The sequence below is a fragment of the Micromys minutus genome, assembly GCF_963924665.1.
Source record: "Micromys minutus genome assembly, chromosome: 33".
NCBI classification, from domain to species: Eukaryota; Metazoa; Chordata; class Mammalia; order Rodentia; family Muridae; genus Micromys; species Micromys minutus.
Genome location: NC_137968.1, coordinates 501,782 through 525,344, shown reverse-complemented (window position 1 = coordinate 525,344; position 23,563 = coordinate 501,782). Strand labels below are relative to the sequence as shown.

At 39.5% G+C, this 23,563-nt stretch overlaps 2 protein-coding genes across 2 annotated transcripts in view; one reads left to right on the top strand and one right to left on the bottom strand.

The window, feature by feature from the left end:
* Positions 1-23,563, bottom strand: part of CPQ (carboxypeptidase Q) — a 382,789-nt gene that overhangs the window by 299,399 nt on the left and 59,827 nt on the right. The gene's annotated exons all lie outside the window — the stretch shown is intronic.
* LOC308414199 (ARL14 effector protein-like) lies at positions 15,858-16,553 on the top strand (the record flags this gene model as incomplete). The annotated part of the gene is made up of 1 exon (XM_080909404.1): positions 15,858-16,553. The coding sequence occupies one exon, from the start codon at positions 15,858-15,860 to the stop codon at positions 16,551-16,553; it is 696 nt and encodes a 231-aa protein (XP_080765530.1).

Below are 23,563 nucleotides of genomic sequence, written 5' to 3'. Positions count from 1 at the left end.
GAGTTTGGAAAACAAGAGTAGTGACAGATATTAAAACTGTGGGGCTCCATTCACAAGCTTTCAGAATGGAGCTATACTCCCGAGAACTTGGATAGAGGCCATTTGTGTCATATTCTAGCAAAGTATCTGGCTTTATACTGCCTGTGTCCTAAGAAGTTAATCTGAATTTTAAAGTAATGGGCATATTTGTTTGGTACAGGAAATCTAAAGACAGGATAGCTCTCAAGGCCACATTATGCTTACTTCTCACTGGTAATATTGAAGCTGACATTGTAAGAGAGCAAGTAGAACAGAAAGATAAAAATAATATGTACTTGGAGGTTGAAGAAAGATTAAATTTTTAGAAAAGTTGGGTACTGAGAAAAAAGCTTCAATTGTTAAAGCAGAGAGTACTATTGATGTAAAACCTCTGTTCTTTGATGATCCTTTGAGGCTAAGACTCATCCATTAAAAGATTCAGCTTGTGAAATACAAATTCATTTGAAAGGAAAGAACCTAAACTGAGGATACTACTGAAACACCTGAAAATCTATTCTCAGGAAATAGTGTACAGGGCCAAATCCAACTATGGTCTTGGGAGGCTAGACTATGTCTCAAACTGTCAGCAGACTTGACAGCATCATCCACACCATTTCCACTGATTTTATAGGCATGAAGCATGCCAGAATGCAGGATTTGTGAAGGCTTGGACCAGAGGTCTGAAAAGTCAGAGGCCAGGTAACATGTGGCAATTTTGGAGCGTCCATAAAAAGGTTCCATGAGGTACCCGAGTTTGCAGTCTGCTTGTTGGTTTTCAGCCTTTCTTCAGTCTGATCTTCCCATATATTGTCATTCATCTTTTTTAAAAAGGAATTGTTCACATGGTACCATTTTAGATACATAATGTAGTATTTGTTTACTTGGGGCTTTTGATATTATGGAAGCACACAGTTGAGAGCCTCTATAAAGTTCAAAAGACTCTGTACTTGTAAACCTTGGGACTATTAAAGACTGCACATAAGCCTTTGGGCACCAGTGGTAGAAAGTTGTGATTTAAATGTAAAATGTTCCCCTCAGTTACTGTGTTTGAACACCTAGTTCCAAGTTCCCAGTTGGTGAATCTGTTTCTGAAATGTCATATTATTGAATATTTGGGAAGTAAATCCATGCCAGAAGAGGCGGGCCATTGTGAGTAGGCTGAGTTTTGTGGGAAGGCCTCATTTCCCGCCTGTTCTTGTCTTAATTAGTGTTTCCATTGCTGTAAAGAGACACCATAACCAAGGCAACACTTATAAAAGATAACTTTGAATTGGGGCAGGCTTATGGGTAAAGAGTTCAGTACCTTATTATCAAGGCAGAAAGCATGACAGCATGCAGGCAGGCATTGTGCTGGAGAAGTAGCTACATCTTGTTCTGAAGGGAACCGGGTAAAGACTGTCTTCTAGGCATCTTGGATCAAGAGTCTCAAAATCCACCCAAAAATGGCACACTTCTCCAACAAGGCCTTACTTCCTAATAAGGTCATGTGCTGGGCCAAGTACACCTAAACCACCACAGTTCTTCAATTCCTGACTATAGATATAATGTGACTAGCCTTCTCAAAATCCAATCACTATACCTTTCTCACCATGACAAAATAAACCTTCAAACTATAAACCCAAATAAACTTTATGTCCATTAAGTTACATGTTATCAGGTATATGGTCATAGCAATGAGAAAGTTAACTGATACAGTAGACATTAAAACCACGCAAATTGAAAATAGGTTTCCTATTTTTCATATGAAGAGAGACAGGGAGCAATACAAGAAGAAAAATGAAAGAGCCAACACAAACTTTTGTTCTAAAGTGTATCTTCAATTCTAATTAGAAATCAAAAGCAGAACAATAGATTTCTCACTAATGAAAGCCCCTAGGAACAGCTGGTGAAGCCTGAATACAATATACAAATGACATCAATGACAGGTTGCTGGATTTCCTGTTACTGTAATTGCAGAGATAATCTCAAAGAGATGCTCTCCTGAGGAAATAAAAGGGCACAACAGAATTGCTGTACTGGTTTGGCAATGGCTTATGTGCTCTGTAATTGTTCCAAAAGAAAAAAGTAAAACCTACTTATCTGACTGACATGTAAAAAGTTTAAGAATTCTACAAATATTACTCACACTTATTTGTACTTCTGAAAATAGCCACAAAGGAAAGAAACATAATTATGTCCACTTGTTAGAATGAGAGAGGAAAGGGCTGCTCCCATCTTAAACTGAGATTTACTTGTATCAATCAGCTATACCTTAATTTTTGATAAGAGTTGTGATAGGGAACTTAATAAAGCATACTGAACACATGAGTCCTGTAGACAAAGGGGACTGCAGGAAGAGAGAACCATTTGAACAGATGGGTAAAAGAGACAGATCATGGCACTTATGACATTCCCTTTCTGTTTCCATAGGTCCTAAAAGGTACAGCAGAGGCTCATAGGATTATGGAAGCTGGACAATGGGAATACTGATGTCCAACTGAAAGAATCTCTGGAGGGATGGCATGATATATGAAGATCCAATAGTAGAACCTTCTCTTCTCACTGACTGCACTGAATTGTGTAGATGCCAGACTGACTGTCTTTATTTCCCCTTTTTTTTCTCATCCAATCAGAATAAACCAGCTGACTCTTTGGGGGTGAGCGGTGGGAAAGAGAGTCCTGATAGTCTACTGTCTAATTTTCAGCATTGAGAACTTTTACTTTTTTATAATAGAAAACTAGTTGGGCTCATTTCTCCTATTTTTTTTCTTTTTTCCTTTTAAAACAACAGGCATGTGCTTACAAAGAAATACGGTTGTTATTCAGATGGCTGGATGTAATTCTCTTTTGCCTTACATTACAATAGGTCTGAGATACATGAATGAGAAAATTCTTTGCTTGTTTTTGAAAAGAAGAAATATGGATAAAATAACAATGAAATGTCGGCTGATAACCTTACAACAGACTTTGTATTTTGAGCTTACGAAATCTGTTTATTAAATTTAAAGGTACAGCAGGCAATCATGGGACCTTTGGTAGCAAGAGACTGATCACATGACTGTGGTTGCCCAGACAACAGCACCTGCTGTTTGTAGCATGTACACATAACATGCATACACACAACTAGTGTTCATACCCAAGCATATCCAGTCAGCAGAATCTCAGATAAATAACAAAAGACCATTTTATTCCATTGGTGACTAAATGTAAGTAACCCTGAGCACTAGAATTTCTAAGGTCCTAACCATCTTAGAGAAAGAAGATTAGAGTAAGGAAAATGGAATCCTAGCTTCATAACATGGTGCTTTCCAAGTACTGGGTTCTTCCAAAATAAAAGAAATAAGAAGTGCTTTATTTCTGCCAGTAAAACAAGTGAAGCATTGGCCTTCAAACTGATTGACATTTTAAAAAATTTACAAGGTGCAGCAACCTCTCCCAGAAGCAGAGGAGAAAGTAAGGACTTCCTTAAGACAGACAAAATGCAAAAGTATTCCAGAGATGCATATGCAGAAGCTAGAAAGCTCTCGAAGTCTATATGTTTAATTACCACCCATTAGAACATGGTTACTGTGAGCTGCTACCCTCATGAATTTCTGCGGGTAAATAGTATGCTTGCCCAAGCTAGGCTCCCCCTGAACTGACAAGTAAGTTCTAAGGAACTCTGGCAGAGGTGGCAGCAATTTATTCTAGTGTCTGCCTTTTAGTTTCTCTTGCTTTAAACAGACCTCCCCATCCCAAAAACACAGAGGCAGAAAGACTCCCAATGAAGTGTCCTGAACACCCAGTTCTTATACCAGCCCAAGTCAAGAAGGCCTGTTCAGCAAGTCATTTATTGTGAGATTTGCTCTTAAACCTGTCAAACAGACATATGTGAAAATACTGCTTCACTAAACAGCTGTTAAGTTTCATGAGCTTTAAAAGAAAATATCATCTAGCTATACGCTGTAAAAAATTCACCAATCTGTTTTAAAATCTGATATTCCATTACACTTTTCTGTAAATCCTAACATTTGCTCTCTGCTATGAAATGGCTGCCACATAGCATCATTGGCAAACACTGGCTTGAGAGCACACAGTTTCTTTTTTTCAACAATGCTCTCCCTCCATCAGGGAGCACTAATAATCTGTGGCTACAAGCCACACACAGGAGAAAGTACTTCTCAGTGATGTCAGGGAGAAATGAATGTGCTGATTCCCTTTTCCCAATGGTCATACATTAATCAAAGGTTGCAAAAGAAAAGTGTTAAACGAAATAGACTCACGGTAATAGATCTAAAACAATTACTCAAAATGCTTAAACAGTCAATGTACAATGAAACCAGTGTCGCATTACATCAGTGCACAGGCAGCAAAGGTATATGGAGAACACAGAACATTTATAACAGAAGCTTTCTAGGAATGGAGGACACAGGAGAATATAGAAGTGCCTGGTAGCAAAAAATTTAAATGGTAGCTGAAAAATTATGAAACGAAACAAAAAATTACTGGAGAGGCACTGGGACAAATTTGGAGTGTGAGACAAAGACAGTGGTGTAATAAAAACTCATCCCAGCCTGGGGGTTAGGGGTAGGGAAGCTGTTGGGGGACAGAGGACTGGAAAGCAGCTGGTAAACCAGCTGAAAGTGATTTTTCTTCACCAGCAATTTCTCTGTCCAGAGGGTAATTTTTACAGAGACAAGCACATTTATCAGGTGACAAAGCGAATATAACTTACAGGATGATAAAGATGGATCTTCGATCCCAGGTAGAGGCTGCAGAAGAAGATGGGAGAGACTGGTTGCCTTTGGGGAGAGTCAGGGGGAAAAATGGCTTGGGTGGAAGACAGGAAAGAATCATAGACACTGTGGAGCACATACATATCTGTGATTTATTTCCCTGACGTTGTTCACTGTGAAGATGAAAAATCCAGAGTCTGGTCATTCTACTCATTGTTATGGGAAATGAGATGAGGAAGCAATAACTTCAGAATAATCACCCCATAATTGCCTGGAGGTCTACTGGATCTGTGAGGGATCACTCTGTTTCCTAAATGCAGTGCGTTTGATTTCCCTCCAGAGGATGCAGGAAATGGTAGCCTTTGAAACAGATGAGGAGTTTTGGATAACATCAGATTCTATTGGAAAACACCAGGGTAATGAGTTGGCAACTTTCAGCCCACACAACAGTGTCTGACACACTTAGTAGCAGATGAGAAGAAGTTTGTTGTGACAGCTGCCTAGAAAGAAAAGGGGGGGGGGTGTCTGGAGGTTAGGTGGATTTGCAACATGAGAAGGTGATCTGGCCTGGAAAACTCAGTCTTCTCAGGAAGAAAGAACCGCCCAGAAGTGAACAAAAGAAACAGACTGAAAGCAAGTGCACCCAGCATGCTATGGAATTTTCTGCACAGCTTCCTTTGTGGAAAAATGCTCACTGGCCAAGGGCAGGAACTACTGCTCTTTGCAGGGCATAGTCACACAGGGAAAACGCTGAGTTTTTCTTAAAGAAGACTCTAGTCTTTATTTATGCCAGAGGATATACACGTGGCCCCGAGTTCTCCCCTTACCAAAATGTCCCTCTTCCATGACTTCCCTCACATAGGGCATGACAACAGATGACAGCCACACTGTGTTGTGTCCAACACAGGCCTACAGACACCCTGCTGGGAAGAAGACTACTTCAGAAGATCAGCCTTTCCCTTCCCTCACTGAAGTGCTGTGTGCTGCAAAGAAAAAGACAGGAGCATGGTCCAGGCTGGCTTCAGAGAGAGAGAAGACTATAAATAATTAGAAGCAGAAAGATAAACACCAACTGGCAGAGACGGCCACCAGCAGCCCTCCGAATGTCACTATTCTGCAATATGCTGCGCAAACCACATTCCTCACTTCATGGAGGCTAGAGCAAAGGGGAAATGGAAGGTAGAAACCAACACTGCCCATTCCCCCAGGCAAATAACAGCCTGGGTGCCTGCCTTACTGTAGCATTAGCTAACCTGACTTAGCCCTCAGAAGCATGAAATGAGGGAAATTACTACGTCCGAAGCAGAGAGCTAAGAGGCAGAAGGCTGCTCTGAGGTAACCCAACCCGCCCACTATATATCTCATGGTTTGGGACTCTGCTCTGTTCTGGTCTGCATATTTTCTCCACAGTCCATATTATTTTAATTGATTGCAGCACTTAGAAGAGCAGTTAAGCAGGTTATCCATGTCCTATTTCCAGAATCCAATTGTAGCGTCTCCATGGTAGTCACATCACTGCGTGCAGTGTGGTTATAGAGAGTAAACAGGGTGTTTAAATGCAAGTGATACAGAACCCTGAAGTGCTCTCAGCTCCCCAGTTGAAAATGAATGTTGGGTTAGGATATTTGTGCCTGTCTACAAATTTTCTGTGCTCTTTCTCTACCACAGTAAAAAGCACTGGGTTGTCCCAATTTCTCCATCCCAGTCCCACAGACACCGATCATTCACACTCTGTCTCCCCGCTGCAAGATTGTTTAAGATCTCTAACATGGAGGACATTATTTTTTCCTTCTACTGATGTGGATGAAATGAGGTCCAAATTACCTAAACTGGGTCACTGGAAATAATTGTGGGATCTATGTCAGAGAAACCCCACAATCCTGTTTCAGCAATCCTGGTTCAAAAAGAGCTTCCGCACTAAAATAAACAACCCAACCCATGGAGATGTAAGTAATAAATGCTTGTCTGGAGCAGAAGGCTGTGCCAGGCTATCACACCCAACTCTCACCAGTTAACAAAGCCTAACCAGTCTAAAAAACTAAAATATAGGGTCAGCAAAACAACCACATCTGGACCACAATAAATCTGTTCCTGGTAACTTTGCCTTTCTTGTTCCAAATTCATTTAGAACATAGGTATACAGATTTCAACAGACATAGATACAAAAGCTGGCTTTATTGGGTTCCTTACTCAAAGTAGGGAACTAACCATGGACTTAGGCAGTCTGTGGCAGCGGGACACAAAGTAGAATGTGCATGTGATTTACATCCCTGAACTCCAGAGGGAAAGGTTAACCTTGCTCAGTTTGTCTGAGCATTTAGATAGCACAGGTTCTATACTTAGGGTTTTTAACACCTTAAGGAGTCTCATAGTATCCCAACTACCTGGACTGAATAGTTTCTGAAGTATTCAAGAAAAATAATGATCCCAATGCCAGTGGAAATGTGGAGTCTTGAGAGATGGCCACTGCAGTCTTACTTTGTTTTTTTATTTTATTCTTTGTTTCTTTGTATCATGGTTGGAATGTTTCAGCCACTTTTTATCACTTTCATCAGGGTAGGTAAATCGTCATATAATAAGATGAGTGACTTGATAAGATTTGACGTGCCTTTTTATCCATGAATTCATTACTTCAGTTAAGATGAATGTATGTTCATTAAGTAAAGATAATGACCTATGATAATGCACAGCCTCAGAAACTTCACGCAGTTACTTCCTTGTATCCATGGTACAATGGAAACACTAATTTATTTTGTTATTATGTATTAGCTTTTATTTTTCTAATGTTATATAATTGGAATCATACTATACATTTCTATATTTTCAGTCTTATTTTGCTCATTGTAATTATTTTATAATTATGATATAATGTTATAACATGCATTTAAATTTATTATGGTTCTAGACCAAATCGCATTGAATGGAATATTGTATGGATTTACTACAGTTCATGAATCTATTCACTCATAACTGGGTTAGTTCCTGTTTGAAGCTATAACAAAAATATATATAATATTCATAAATATCCACTTACTTTTTCCTGTGTTCATATGAGAAGAAAAGGTTAGGGCACAGTAATGTCCAAAGGAAAAGGAAAAGGAGAAGGAAAGAGGATTCTCTCACCAAGAACAGCACTCCCATGAGAAACTATATATGGCAACAACTTGATACCAGACATCTAGATTTTAAATGGCAGAAAAATGTCTTTCTATCAAAACCATTTAGTCTATAAAGCTTTTTGATGGCAGTACTAGCAAACTGGTATGGCGCACATCTCACCACATACAGCCATTGACTCAGTGTGGGATCCCAAATCGAAACTTAAGACACAAAACTTCAGGAACCTTTACGATATGTCTTATAACTTATATGGGCTTACAAGTCTTCCCTTGTGCAAAGGCTTCTCAGCTATAGCACTAAATGATTGACTCCTAAAGGAACAGAAACTTCAAATGATTCAGACCCAATTTCCTCTCTAGGAAGCCTCTCCTGGAACACTTATCCATAAAACATCGCAACAGAGCTTCTTCTGGAAGAACAGAGTCCTTGATTCCTTTTCTTTCATCCCTTCGTACCTTCTTCTGTAGCCTCTAAGATACCTATGAATGATTCTATGGAATGTATAATCCCAAAAAAATACACCCTGGAGACAACTAATTTTACTAGCCTGATATTGAGATCTTCCCAAACTAATAAAAAGCCTTTTATTGACAAAGTAGTATGTGTCACTTGATATAATAGGTACCCTCTCATACCAATTTTCTTCATTCACAGGAGGTAGGCATATTAGCCAGTCATGTATGAAGATATTTAGACTCTTACAATTGGTGTCTGGGTTTAAGCCCGCACTCCTTACAGTTCCAGTGTTTAGGGACACCTCAGAAACTATGCTTATTCCAGTTTAAGAAACTAACTGCACTCCACATTTGTCTCTGTATTTCCTCCCGTGAGTATTTTGTTCCCCCTCCTAAGAAGAACTGATGCGTCCACATTTTGGTCTTCCTTCTTCTTGAGCTTGATATGGTCTGTAAATTATGTCTTGGGTGTTCCAAGCTTTCGGGCTAATATTCATTTATCAGTGAGTGCATATCTATGTGTGTTCTTTTGTGACTGGGTTACCTGTTGAGGTGGGAGTGAAGAGGGGGAGCATCCTCATAGAAGCAGGGGGAAGAAAGAAGGAGAGGGGGTAACCTGGAAAAAGAATAATATTTGAAATGGAAATAAATAAACTATCCAATAAAAAATAAAGAAAATGGCTGTATCACTTTTAAAAGATGGAAGTTTTCGTGCTCCAAGAAAATTAGCTCCAACTAAATAAGGCCAAGGATCTAATGCCTATAAAAACACCACAGCATATGGTAATAATGGTGACTGTATTAATGGTCTGGAGGGGCTTCACCCTCAGGTACACACTCCTTCCTGCCACCAAGTAAGTTGCACATAGGGATCTGTGGTGAGTTAATTTCAGTTGGTTAAATGTCTGAACAACATTCAAAAGAGGGATAGAGTGGCAGGCGTGCTGAGAACAGAGGAACTAGTACAAAACTCTGCTTCGATACAAACCTCACTGCTACCACTGACTGCAACCGTTTACTATAGAAACTGTCTTGTCCTAAAGTCCTAAGAACTTCATTTACACTGTCTGAATTCTCATAACCCTGTGAGTCAAGAATCACTAACGTGATAGGAAGAGAATAAACAACATTGTCAAAACACGGAGGAAATAAAGGAAAGAACCCTAGTTCACACCTAAATTCGTGACGACAGAGTCTATTCCTTGATGTAAACACCTTGATAGCCTACCTCGCACAGGCAGAGGAAGAGCGAAGAAAATAGGAAAACTCAGCCTCCCCTTTGTAACCTTCCCAATCTGTTGGCTCCTTTACCACCAACCTGGGACTCTTGCTGTTGGGCTCCCTCCCGCAAAAGTCAGCACTGAAAGAGGGTAACTGGGGGTATTCAGCACAGGTGCAGAGAGTCTTGGCTGCAAAGACAGGAAAATCACATATGTAAGGCAGCTTCCCTGTCTGGCAGGTCCTCTGCCTCTGAATTTCAGGACTCTGGCCAGCTTCTGTATATCTGGAGCTGATAGGTGGCTTAATTCCCATAAGCCAAAAACTCAGCCAGCACAGACTTCTAAGCAACACACCATCTTGGATTGGAAAACTTTAGAAGAAACAGGGTAATGCTTGTCAGCCACACTAAGGGCAGCTTGGCAACAACACGTTGAAGGTTCAGATGAGAAGTTTTTACCTGGAAGTCGTTAACAGCTGCTTATGCCCTATGAAACATCAGGTGAGTGCTTAGCCACACAACAGTTTCATCAACACACTTTCTAACTGAGACTTTTATAGTTTCAATTTTTCCAGTTGGTGGACTTTGCCTTTCTCTGACATAATTACAAGTTCCATATTTTTGCCCTAAGGCGAAAATGTAAATCATTTCCTGGTATACCACAAGTTCCCAGCACTTACTATAAAAGGCAAAGCTGCATAGCACTTCAAATTAAAAACATCAGTTTCCTAAATGTGTGTATCATTATGATGTTTACCAATGAAAGTTTGCTGGTTCGGGCCCAGTTCCTATGTATTTCAGGCGAAGGCCTGCTGTCATGGAGCAGAAGCTAGGCAGTACAGCCAGCAACTTGTCAAGTTTTTCTTCTCTTTAGGTCCCTTATGAGTTCCTTCAGAACTTTTTTATGGGACTCCAGATACTGTTCCTAATACGGCATAACAGCAGATACCATACTGTTCTTTGTTCGCTGAGTCCTTCTCGGGCCCCTAGGAAAACCATGCCTTTTCTCATTAGTGTCACTACATTGCCACTGAGCCCTCTCCAGATCAGCTGGGGAAACAGGAGGTAATGAAGTCAGACAAACCCCTGTTAAAATCTTCATCCCTTCACTGACAATCTCATACAAACCCCTTTACTACTCTTAACGTGTATTTTCTTCTCCATCAAGTGAGAATCCTTTTACAGACCAGCAGAGTTCTTGTGACAGGGGTTTTAATACCCGTTAGCATAGAGTAAATGTCCACTGAATGTTACCCCATTTACTTTCTCTGTCTTTATGTTTGAAACATAAAACATGTACTGGTACTTCTATGCCTGGCAATAGGCTTCTTCAGACTTACAGGGTCATAGAGAGCAGAGCAAAGCTTATAATCATGGCTCAAGTAATAAAAAGAAATGGGGCTGTCTTAAAAGCCATGGTGTTGGGATGCAGAGATTTTTTTTTTTTTTTTTTTTTTTTTTTCTGCTCACAAGCACTTGCTGACCTTACAGAAGACATTGGTTCAGTTCCCAGCACTAACCTCATGGGGCTTACAGCTGCGTCTAACTCCATTGCCAGGGGATCTAATGCCCTCTTCTGGGTTCCATGGTCTGCAGTATATATAGAGACACTCAGGTACATATACAAATAAAATAAATAAGAATTTGTTTTTAATGATGTGTGTTCCTGACAAAGTTATCCAGATTGTTTAAGGCATGCTTTCCTTGTGTGAAGTTAGGAGCTAACAGTTATGACTATTTTCCAGGGTTATGAAGAGTATTATGTAAGATTTACCTGGGTGGCCAATACATTGGCTTCTACATTGTAAATACTCAGGATCAAGCCACTGTAACATTGATAGATAGCATGTGCTGGCCAAGGTAGTTAAAGATGTGACAGCATGCTTACATTCTTGCTGAATATGAATTTCCAATAGCTCCTCGCATATAGTGGTCACTCAAGTGCTGTGCCCCTCAGTCTCATCCTAGCAGAAAGGAGGATAAAGCCTCAACATTCCTCAACATTTTTGAGGGAATCAAACAAAATGATTTTGTGTAAAAACCTCCTTTGAAAGATATAGTTTAAAACTTTTAGAAATTGTTATTAGAATATAAAATGTTATAGAAATGCTAATGGTGGATAATCATAGAATACTCAAGTTCATCCAGAGTAAGGTGGTCTGAATGGGGCTCAACCAGGGATCACAGGAGAGAGAGGAAGGAAAATGGGAGCACAGAAGCATGCATTAGACAGAAAACAATACTTCAAAGAAGGGTTTTAATACCTCATACATATTTATGTGCTTCTATTTCTGACGTTAAAATCCAACAGCCCATTTTCCTAATACCAAAATATCTTTCTCATTGAGGTTTGGGAGACACAAGTGAAGAAAAAAAAGACAAAGGGATGAGCTGGGCTTCCTGAAAGCATGAGGAAAGTAGGGCAGCAGTGGATAGCAAGCAGGTGAGTGAGTTTTTCATCCTGAGCAGCACAGTTACGGGCAAGGTTCCAGAAGACAAGAGCCTGCACTACCATTTTTCCCGTCAAGAGATTACAAAGCAAAGGACGGCTACAGTAGAGCCACAGATCCGAGTTCTCCTTAGAAAACAATGTTTAAATGTGATCCCTTGCTGAGATTTGAATTCACTGCCCTCCTTACGTTTGTCATGAAGCCAATCAGTATGTATATACTGAACATCTACTATATGTAGGCTATATATAAAATTTGGCTCCATCGTTAAAGAAGTGGCTCGTAATCTAACTGATCAAAATATAGGATCTTTGCTAATTAGCATGATTTTCCTTGTTAAAGATAAGTTGAAAGGTAAAGGCAACAAGAAGGTTCATAAAGGACTTCTAGGTTTAAAAGGTTAAGACTCTACCAAGGAGTCCAGCAGTGCTATTAGCTGCTCAGTGGTAATGAGAGGGTGACATGGAAACCTATGGATTTTTATTCACATTCACACACACACACACGCACACCCGTGCACACACACACACACACACACACACACAAATAAATAAATAAATAAATAAATAAATAAACAAATAAATAGGGGTTGGAAAGATAGCTCACCAGTTAAAACCACTTGTTGATTTTGTAGAGGATCCAGGTTTGATTCCTAGCACTAATAATTAAATAGACTTCGCCCAGGGAGTGGCATTATTAGGAGGTGTGGCCTTCTTGGAGGAAGTGTGTCACTGTGGCAGTGGACATTAAGACCCTTCTTTTAGATGCCTGGAAGACAGCAATCTTCTCCTGTATTCAGAACAAGATGTAGAACTCTCAGCTCTCCGTGCACTATGCCTGCCTGGATGCTGCCATGCTTCCCACCATGATGGTAATGAAGTAGACCTCTGAACCGATAAGACAACTTTAATTAAATGTTGTCCTTTATAAGAGTTACCTTGGTCATAGTGTTTCGTCACAGCAATAGAAACCCTAAATATGACATACATGCCATCCATAACATCAGTTCAAGGGAATCTGATGCCCTCTTCTGACTTCCACGGGCACCAGGCATACACATTTTACACACAGACACATACAGGCAAGACAGTCATACACACACAAAGAAAAATAATAATTTCCTTCTATACAGCATCAGCAGAAATGAGTCTCAAAGTGTATTTAAGCCATATGCTATATAATGTATTTATCCTATAATCATACAAAATAGCTTTCATAATACAGTCTGCAGTATCAGGAAGAGTTAGCAACATCTGATGTGATTAGAAATTTTCTCTTAGAATTGTGGATTTCTATACAAATCTTACTATACTATGAATTCTACTTAACATATGCTTTTAATTTAGCAAGGTAATGAGTATAGAAGGCATTCATGATTGGTGCCTTGTTACCACTGACTTGTGCTTTGAGCACTTGGTCTCTCTAGCTAGTTAGTGCCTCAATGTTGGAACTCTGAGGGATGGAACATAACTATCAGAAGTGTGACACAAGTGTGCCTTTGAAATGCAGAGCTCTGCCCCTTTGAAATGCAGAGCTCCGCCCCTTTGAAATACATAACTCCGCCCCTTTGAAATGCAGAGCCCCGCCCCTTTGAAATGCAGAGGTGCTTCTTTATCTGCAGGGTTTCTGCCATATGCCACCCCACTGCCTCAGACTGAACCATGCTGCTTACTGTCCTTGTTGTAATGGACTAAACTCCCATTAAAATGTGAACCCATAAAAATCATAGAGGTTGATTCTGTCAAGTATTTGTTCACACAGATAACACAAAGTAACTACACAAATGAACTAATATATATGGAAACACAGAATTTAGAGAAAGGCCTTAGAAATAGGATCAAAAAGGTCCCTTTTTAAGAGTGCATGTGAAAGTAGTAAAGGTTTAACCTGATTAAGATATTTAAAATTGTGCAAAAGATGTATTGAGTTCATAAATTGTAATGCACTTAAATTTATGATTGTAGGATGTCATACACATATCAAAAAGGGAAAAAACAAATTAGACTTTGTCTAAAATCTGATCACAATATCAATAAGAGGGAAAAGAGAGTATTCATCCACTCTTCTTGGTAAGGAAGACAAAGTTTTGATTTACCTCCTACAATTTGAGAATAAGTATACAGAAAAAGAGCCAAGAATGGGATATAGGAGGAAAAAGTATCACAGCAAATGAGAAAATTAACAATACTTTAACACCTCTAAGGCAGAGACATTTTTATGAGAAGTTTTATAAAGCATGTAAAATTTTAAAATATTTATCTTTAAGATGATGTCAAAAACCATGTCTATAAAACAAGTTAAAAACACAATAAATAAGAAATAATCTAGCAAAATATTTCCTAATATATGTAAAAAACAAGAAAACTAAAACTGCATTTATAAATTTTAAAGCATAAAAAACAATAAATAACAGAAATAAATGGCAGAAGCTGACTAGAATTTATAACAGAGCAGAGAATCTTTAACTTCCATATCTACATTAGTCATTTGGTGAGTCTGTCAAGTGTAAATTCCGATTCTGTCTGAAGTGAGGCCCAAACACTGCATTTCTGACAAGCTGCTGCTGAGACAGAACTGCTGGTCTACTGGCAGTATCAATAGAATGAATGAACAAGCAATGAGCAAGTTTAACAAGTCTGAAAACATCTCCTAGAATACAGAGTGCAAAATCTGGGACAGGAAAGATGCTAAGTGGGATGAACAAGTCAAGTAAAGTAGGCATGCTTAAAAGCAAAGCTCAAACAAAACTTTACAACTGAAGAAGACCTGATAAATTAGACTATGTTCCATTTGAAGCTAAAATATCAATGGATCTTCTTAGGTAGTTAAAAATTTTTAAATGTGAATAAAAATATGCATACAGATCATCATGGAATAAATGTTATTGCTACAAAGGGAAGTGTGTAGAAATGAGGGATGGAATAAAACCCTGTTCTTGGAACTTCCCAAATTAAACCTCAAGAACAAAGCTATAACATGTCCACTCAGTCCAAATTTCTGCCCCTTTTTGCCAGCTCCTGGTGCTAACAGGTAAGAGGACTCTAGACTTTAAATTTTAAGCCCAAACTTCTACCATTGCTTAGTTCCTACAACAGGTAGAGTCGCCAGACACCGATTACTTGGACCACAATTCCACAGTTCTTTGAGCTCGCAGTGCAGAGAAGTAAGCATTCCCCAGACCTCAATCATAGGCCTGCACTCCTACTCAATCAACCTCGGACGCATGAGTTCCAGCACAGAAACAAAGAATGAAAGTCCAACATATATCTCTTCTAAAAATAACTAATTCCATAATAGCAGGATTCATTGTGAATGACCTGAAAGAACTTACGAGGACTTGGCGGGGGGAGAAGAAGAAGTAGGAGGAGGAGGAGGAGGAGGAGGAGGAGGAGGAGGAAGGAGGAGGAGGAGGAAGGAGGAGGAGGAGGAAGGAGGAGGAGGAGGAAGGAGGAAGGAGGAGGAAGGAGGAGGAAGAAGGAGGAGGAGAAGGAGGAGGAGGAGGAGGAGGAGGAGGAGAAGGAGAAGAAGGAAAAGAAGAAGCAGGAGGTGGAGGAGGAGGAGGAGGAGGAAGAAGGAGGAGGAGGAGGAGGAAGGAGGAGGAGGAGGAGGAGGAAGAAGGAGGAGGAGGTGGAGGAGATGGAGGTGGAGGAGGAGAAGGAGAAGGAGAAGGAGAAGAAGAAGGAGGAGGAGGAGGAGGAGGAGGGAAGGAAGGAAGGAAGAAGGAAGGAAGGAAGGAAGGAAGGAAGGAAGAAGGAAGGAAGGAAGGAAGGAAGGAAGGAAGGAAGGAAGGGGAACCCAACGGAGACCCCTGGCAGCTCTAGTGAACTGGGCTGTGTGGCTCTTGACCTATCAAAGAGATTTCTAGATAAAATAAAAGAGGGGGAACATGGTATATTCGAGGATGATGGATCCATGTTCAGTGGGAGTCCAGCTTCACACCACACATGACTGCCATAAAACCTTCTATACTCGGCACACTGGCTTCAAGACGTTGAAAGACCTGTCATCAAATGACATGCTTCTACTTCAGCTCAGAACTGGAATTACACTTTCTGGGAATAACACGATTTGTCTCCATCACGTAAAAATTTATATTGAAAGATGTGAGGAGGTACAGAAGTCATGTTGTGACCCATTTAACATACACAAAAAGCTAGCCAAAAAGAACCTGCATATGATTGATTTAGACGATGCCACTTTTCTGAAAGCAAAGTTTGGAGGACAGCTCATGCCCAGTTGGAAGCTTTGCCCAAAATGTACCCAGATCATCAATGGAAGTGTGGATGTTGATTCAGATGACCACCAGAGACGGAAACCCGAGTCAGATGAGAGGACTGCTAAAGCTCTAAGGTCACTACAGTTTACAAACCCAGGAAAGCAAACTGAATTTGCTCCCGAAAGTGGTAAAAGGGAGAAAAGGAAGCTCACCAAAAATATGAGCACTGGCTCCGACAGACAAATTATCCCAGCAAAGAGTAAGGTGTATGACAGCCAGGCCCTGCTGATTTTCAGCGGCATGGACCTCTGCGACTGCCTGGGCTGCTTCTACGCCTGTCCCACGTGCGGATCCAACAAGTGTGGGGCCGAGGAGAGATAATCCAGAATAAACACGGTCTGTTGTACCCCTGCCACCCATATGATATTTTACAAACGTGATCAAACGCCCAAATACTGACCAGCAAAGACATGAAGCTTTCTGCAAGTGAAATTTGGATCAGTCACAAATGGAATTGTAGACATCACCACTGGTCTTAAGAGTGTTGATTGCCATTGCTGTTCTGGAGACATGTGCGATGGAGGAACCTGATAATGGAAACTTACCCATGATGAGCAAGGAGTCCCAGACAAAGTTATGGTAACACTTAACATTAAAGGCTGTTTATTGTAAATACCTCGCAACATTGGAATGGTCAGAAAGGATCCTGTTCGGTGTTACTAACAAAACAGTCAAATGCTGTTTAGACTACCTTTAGGAAATACAATAAAACTCCAGTTCTCAATACATAGACTTTATTTTTCTTGTCCATTTAAGGATACAGGTGTTTAGTGTGTGGTGGGTATTTAAAGCCCATACAGCGTCCTCTTTCCCCTTGATTATTAGCATTTCTTTAGACCATGGCCTCACAGTGCTGTGAAAACAGGCCCAGCCCTTAGCAGGAAGCAGCACCTGGGAGGCAGAGAATTGATCTCCAAGCAACACAGTAGGTGGCTAAGTGATAAAATACAGATCTTTTTCTTCCAACTAGAGATGAACACACATTTATTTTGCCATCAGCCTCTCAGCTCTTGATCTATGCATTCTCGGTAAAGATGTGTACCTGAAGACAGTCATTCCTCTTTTACACATAAAACACGAGTATATGGTACATACATGGCTGCACGTATGTCTCAGTCACTGTTCCGGTGCTGTGAAGAGACACTAACCAAGGCAACCCTTACAAAGGAAGATTGTATTGAGGGCTTGCTCTAGTTTCAGGGGGTTAGCCTGTTACCATCATTTTGGGGAGCATTGTGGCCTTCAGGCAGATGCATCAGTATCTGAGATCTTTTACCCACAAGCAGAGAGACTTCACCTGGCAAGGCTTTTGAAACCTCAGTGCTCATCACCAGTGACACCTTCCAACAAGGCCACCCCTCCTAATTCTTATCAAATAGTGACACCCTGGTAAATAAGCATTTTAAGTGTATGAGCTGTGGTGGCCCTTATTTAAATCATCACAGCAGTATTTCTGTGCTGTTAAACTGGGTAGATGCGAGGAATGGGACTTGTAAAACTGTCCCTCAAAAAAAAATGATGAAAAAATGGAGAAGCTGGGACGTGTGGAATAGAAACAAGGTTTCTGGGTACTTGAGAAGTCAGAATGGGTGTTTGTGGGTCCAGCATATCTCACTAATAACTAAGCCTTTATCAGGCTCTCAGGCTCCAAGGTTCTGTTGCTCCTGAATCTTTAGCAGCTTGAAATACTTGGAAGCATAGGAGCTGGTTTGAGTTTTCCAGTACAGCATTTTTGTTTAGGTGGATATCTCTATACTCACTTGCTTTTTCTTGATAAGATGCCATTTCCAACTTGCAATTAAATGTGCTTTCCTTTAGGGTTTTTCTTTGACCCAAGCATCAGAAGCCTAATGAGCAAATCATTAGATCTGAATGTCAGCTGAGCAGTGTCAAAGCTTTTAACTACATTTTTAAATTAAAAGGAGGAATTATTCATGTTTTCTAAAGTGTGGAAATGTTTTGTAGGGCTAAAGATAGACTCCATTTTCATCTGAACCCTTAGAATCATTCAGTTTCAGTCATTTTTTATTGTCGTTTTTTTTGCCCCTAAGTATAAGTTAGGGCTTCACATTGCTTGGGCTCTTTGGAGGACACTCTCTTGGTTCTGTTTCATTCTGTCTTCCTTGCTGTAGGGCCTTGCACTGTAGCCAAGGCTGGCCCTTCGTACCACAGCCTTTTTTTTTTTTTTTTTTTTTTTTTTTTTTTTTGTGCTGGGATGACATGCATGTGTTACTGTGATGCTAAGATCAGTTTTGGACATTGGCTTTTACTTACAAAATGGCCATATTTAATCATTCCTTAGAACAGCTTTGTTCTTTTTGTAAAGAGAATAATAACTTTTTCCAAGGGGAAGATTCTCAACAGTTTTGCTGTTTGTTCTTTGTCTGTGTTTGGGGGTTAAACATACTGTAGAGTTTATAGACAAAAGTATATCTGATTTTGAATAAACTAATAAAGACTATTTTAGAAATAAGCAATGCAGGTTCACTGTCTAATTTTTAAGTGTGTATGTGTGAGAAAGACACCTTAAATAAACTAATAAAGACTATTTTAGAAATAAAAAAAAGAAAGAAAGAAAGGAAGGAAAAAAAAGAAGACTTTTTAGAATTTAATGAAAATGAAGACAAAAAAAAATACCCAAACCTATGGAACACAACGAAAGCATTACTAAGAGGAAAACTCATAGCTCTGAGTGCCTCCAAAAAGAAACTGGAGAGAGCATACACTCTCAGCTTGACAGCACACCTGAAAGCTCTAGAACAAAAAGAAGATACACCCAAGAGGAATAGATGGCAGGAAAGAATCAAACTCAAAGCTGAAGTCAACCAAGTAGAAACAACAACAACAAAAAAAAAACTATACAAAGAATGAACAAAACCAAGAGCTTTTTTTTTGTTTGTTTAAAGAAAAATCCACAAGATTGATAAACCCTAAGCCAGACTAACCAGAGGTCACAGAGACAGTACCCAAATTTATAAAATCAGAATTAAAAAGGAAAACATAACAACCAAAACTGAGAAAATTAAAGAAATCCTCAGATCCTACTACAAAAGCCTGTACTCAACAAATCTGAAATATCTTGAGGAAACAGACAATTTTCTAGGCAGATACCAGGTTAAAAAGTTAAATAAGAATCAGATAAAGCATCTAAACAGTCTCATAATGCATAAAGAAAGAGAAGCAATCACCAAAAGTCTTCCAACCAAAAAAAGCCCAGGGGCTATATGGGTTTAGTACAGTATTCTGTCAGACCTTCATAGAAAACCTAATACTAAAGCTTTACAAACTAATCTACAAAATAAAAAGATAAGGAACACTATCCAAGTCATTCTTTGAAACCACTATTACACTCATACCCAAACCACACAAAGACCCTACAAAAAAAGAGAACTTCAAATTTCTCTCATGAACATTGATGCAAGAATACTCAATAAAATTCTTGCAAACCAAATTCAAGAACATATCAAAATAATTATTCACTATGATCAAGTATGTTTCATCTCAGAGATACAGGGATGGTTCAATATACAGAAATCTATCAACATAATTCACTATATAAACAAATTCAAAGAAAAAAACATATGATCATCTCATTAGATACTAAGAAAGAATTTGACAAAATTCAACAGCCCTTCATGGTAAAGGCCCTAGAAAGATCAGGAAGTCAAGGCCCATACCTAAACATAGTAAAAGCAATATACAGCGAACCAGTAGCCAAAATCAAACTAAATGGTGAGAAACTTGAAGCAATCCCACTAAAATCAGGGCCTAGACAAGGCTGCCCACTCTCCCCCTACCTATTCCTTATAGTACTGAAAGTCCTTCCAAGAGCAAGTAGACACCAAAAGGAAATCAAAGGGATACAAATTGGAAAGAACTAAGTCAAAAATTACATTTGCAGATGATATGATAGAATACTAAGTGACCCCAAAAATTCCACCAGAGACCTCCTACAGCTGATACACAACTTCACCAAAGTGACTGGATATAAAATTAACTCAAACAAATCAGTAGTCTTTCCTCTACTCAATAAAAACAAACAAACAAACAAACAACAACAACAAAAAAAAACCTCAAAGGCTGAGAGATTATGAAATCTGCACCCTTCACAATAGGCATAAATAATATAAAAAACCTTGGTATGACTTTACCCAAGCACATAAAAGATTTGTATGACAAACACTTCAAGTCCCTGAAGAAAGAAATCGAAAAAGATCTGAGAAAATGGAAAGATCTACTATGTTCATGGATTGGCACAATTAATATAGTAATAGTGACCATCTTTCAAAAAGCAATCTACAGATTCTATATAATCCCCACCAAAATTCCTACTCAATTTTTCATAGAGTTAGAAAGAGAAATTTGCAAATTCGTTTGGAATAACAAAAAACGGGGGATAGCAAAAACTATTCTCAAAAAAAAAAAAAAAAAAAAGAACTTCTAGGGGAATCATCATCTCTGACTTCAAGCTGTATTACAGATTAATCATGATTAAAAACTGCATGGTACTGATAGAGAAACAGGCAGGTAGATCAATGGAATAGATTTGAAGACTCAGAAATGAACCCACACATCTATGGTCAATTGATCTTGAACAACAGAGTTAAAAATATTCAACGGAAAAAGGACAGCATATTCAACAAACAGTGCTGGATCAACTGACTGTCAACATGCAGAAGAATGCAAGCCAATCCATACTTATCTCATTATACAAGTCTCAAGACCAAGTGGATCAAAGACCTTTATATAAAACAGGTACATGGAAACTAATAGAAGATCCTTGAACACATAGGCACATGGGGTAACTTTCCTGAACAGAACATCAATGGCTTATGCTCTAAAATTAATAGTTGACAAATGGGACCTCATAAAATTGCAAAGCTTCTGTTAGGCAAAAGTCACTGTCAATAGAACAAAAGGGCAAACAACAGATTAGGAAAAGATATTTATCAATCCTACATAAGAGATAGGGCTAAAACCCAATATATACAAAGAACTTAAGAAGTTAGACCCCAGAAAATCAAATAATTCTATTAATAAATGGGGTACAAAGCTAAACAAAGAAGGAATCATGATTGGCTAAGAAGCACCTAAAGAATTGTTTATCTTTAGTCATCAGGGAAATGCAAATCAAAACAACACTGAGATTCTACCTCACACCAGTCTGAATGACTAAGATCAAAAACTCAGGTGAGAGCAGATGCTGGCTAGGATGTGGAGAAAGAGGAACACTCCTCCGTTGTAGGTGAAATTGCAAGCTGGTACAACCACTCTGGAAATCAATCTGGCAGTTCTTCAGAAAATGGGACATAGTATTACTTGAGGACCCAGCTATACTTCTCCTGAGCATATACCCAAAAGACACTCCAACATATAACAAGGATACATGCTCCATTATGTTCATAGCAGCCTTATTTATAATAGCCAGAACCTGGAAACAACTCACACGTCCTTCAACAGAGTAATGGTACGTTTACACAACAGAATACTACACACAGCTATTAAGAACAATAACTTCTTGAAATTCTTAGGCAAATTGATTAAACTAGAAGCTATCATCCTGAGTGAGGTAACCCAGTCAGAAAAGAACCCACATGGTTTGCACTCACTGATAAATGGATACTAGCCCAAAAAGCTCAGAATACCCAAGAAACAATTCACAGACCTTATGATGCTCAAAACGAAGGAAGGCAAGTATGTGGATGCCTCAGTCCTTCTTAGAAGGGAGAACAAAACACTCACAGGAGGAACCACAGAAACAAATAAAGGAGCAAGGATTGAAGAAAAGATCATCCAGAGATTGCCTCACCTTGGTATCCACTCCAAAAGCAGCCACCAAACTCAATCACTATTGCTGATGCCAAGAAGTTCTTACTGGTAGGAGCCTGATATAGATGCCTCCTCAGAGGCTCTGATAGTCATACTGATACAGAGAAGGATGCTTGCAGATAACCATTGTACTTAACACAGGGGTTCCCAATGAAGGAGGTAGAGAAAGGACTGAAGGAGTTGAAAGAGTTTGCAACCCCATGGGAAGAACAACATTATCAACCAACCAAACCCTCCCAAGGTTCCAGGGACTAAAACACCAATTAATGAGTACACATGGACAGATCTATGGCTCCAGTTGCATATGTATCAGAGGATAACATTGTCATCAATGGGAGGAGAGGCCTTTGGTCCAGTGAAGGCTTGTTTTCCCAGTGTAGGGAAATGCCAAAGTGCTGAGGTGGGAGAGGGTGGTTGGAGAGAGAGCACCTTCATGGAGAGGGGTGTGTAGATGGGATTGGGTGGAAGGGAAAAGCATTTGAAATGTAAATACAGAGACTATTCAATAAAATTTAAAAAAATTTAAAAATTTAAATCTCTTTCAGTTTAGATTTGAGACATATATATTACCAACACGAAAGTTTCCCCAATCATTTCCTATAGGCACCACACAGTATCCTTAACTTCTTCAAAGTTCCTTGTAATTTTATTTTCTTTCAAAACCTACTTTTAATGATGTTTCTTAAATTCATTAACCTCCTTTCTAGTCTACCACTCACTAGAGATAGGGAAAAAGAAAGGATATGGGGGAAGTAGTCCCACTTAGAAATGCTTCTTTGGAATAAATCCCATCTGTATTGTCAGAAAATTATCAGTTCAGTTCACAGGTCAGCAGTGGCAGCTTAGTCCAGTTGTTGACACTTTAAGGATATACTAGCAATCCAGTTAGCAGCAGTGGTGGCACAGCCTAACAGGAACAGCCTGGCCTCAGCCAAATTGGCATGAGTCAGTGAGAGGGATTAGGGCCCCCTGGGACACCAAGAGTTCTTTGCCTTGCCTCACTTAACATCAAGGAAGCAAAGAAGCAAGACCAAGAAGTTGGCCAGAGTTAGTTTTACCAGAAACCCAAGGCCCTCTCACAACCCACTGACTCCTATTTATATTCCTTCTAAGCCTCAAGTATCCTCCTCACCACTTTCTGTCTTAGCAAAACTCCATGTGAGTCTGTATCAGCTGACCTCACTCTGCTCCAGCATAACACCAGAAGGCTTTTTAGATATGTTTCTCTTTATGGAGTCATGACAAATGGAGCTCAACTATGAAATCTAAGGCAGACCAATACATGGGTGTTCTTATCTAAGAATCCTTCATCATGTATCCTTTCACGTGTCTGCTTTAGCAGAACATCCTTTCACCTGTGTCTGCTTCAGGAAAACACTCCTTCACATGTTTGCCCCAGTAAAATACCATCCCACACAATTGACTTTCCAAAGAACCCACTGCAGTTTCTACACACAGTTAATCTGTTTCCAAGAGCTAAAAGAGAAGCCAGGATGTCTAGA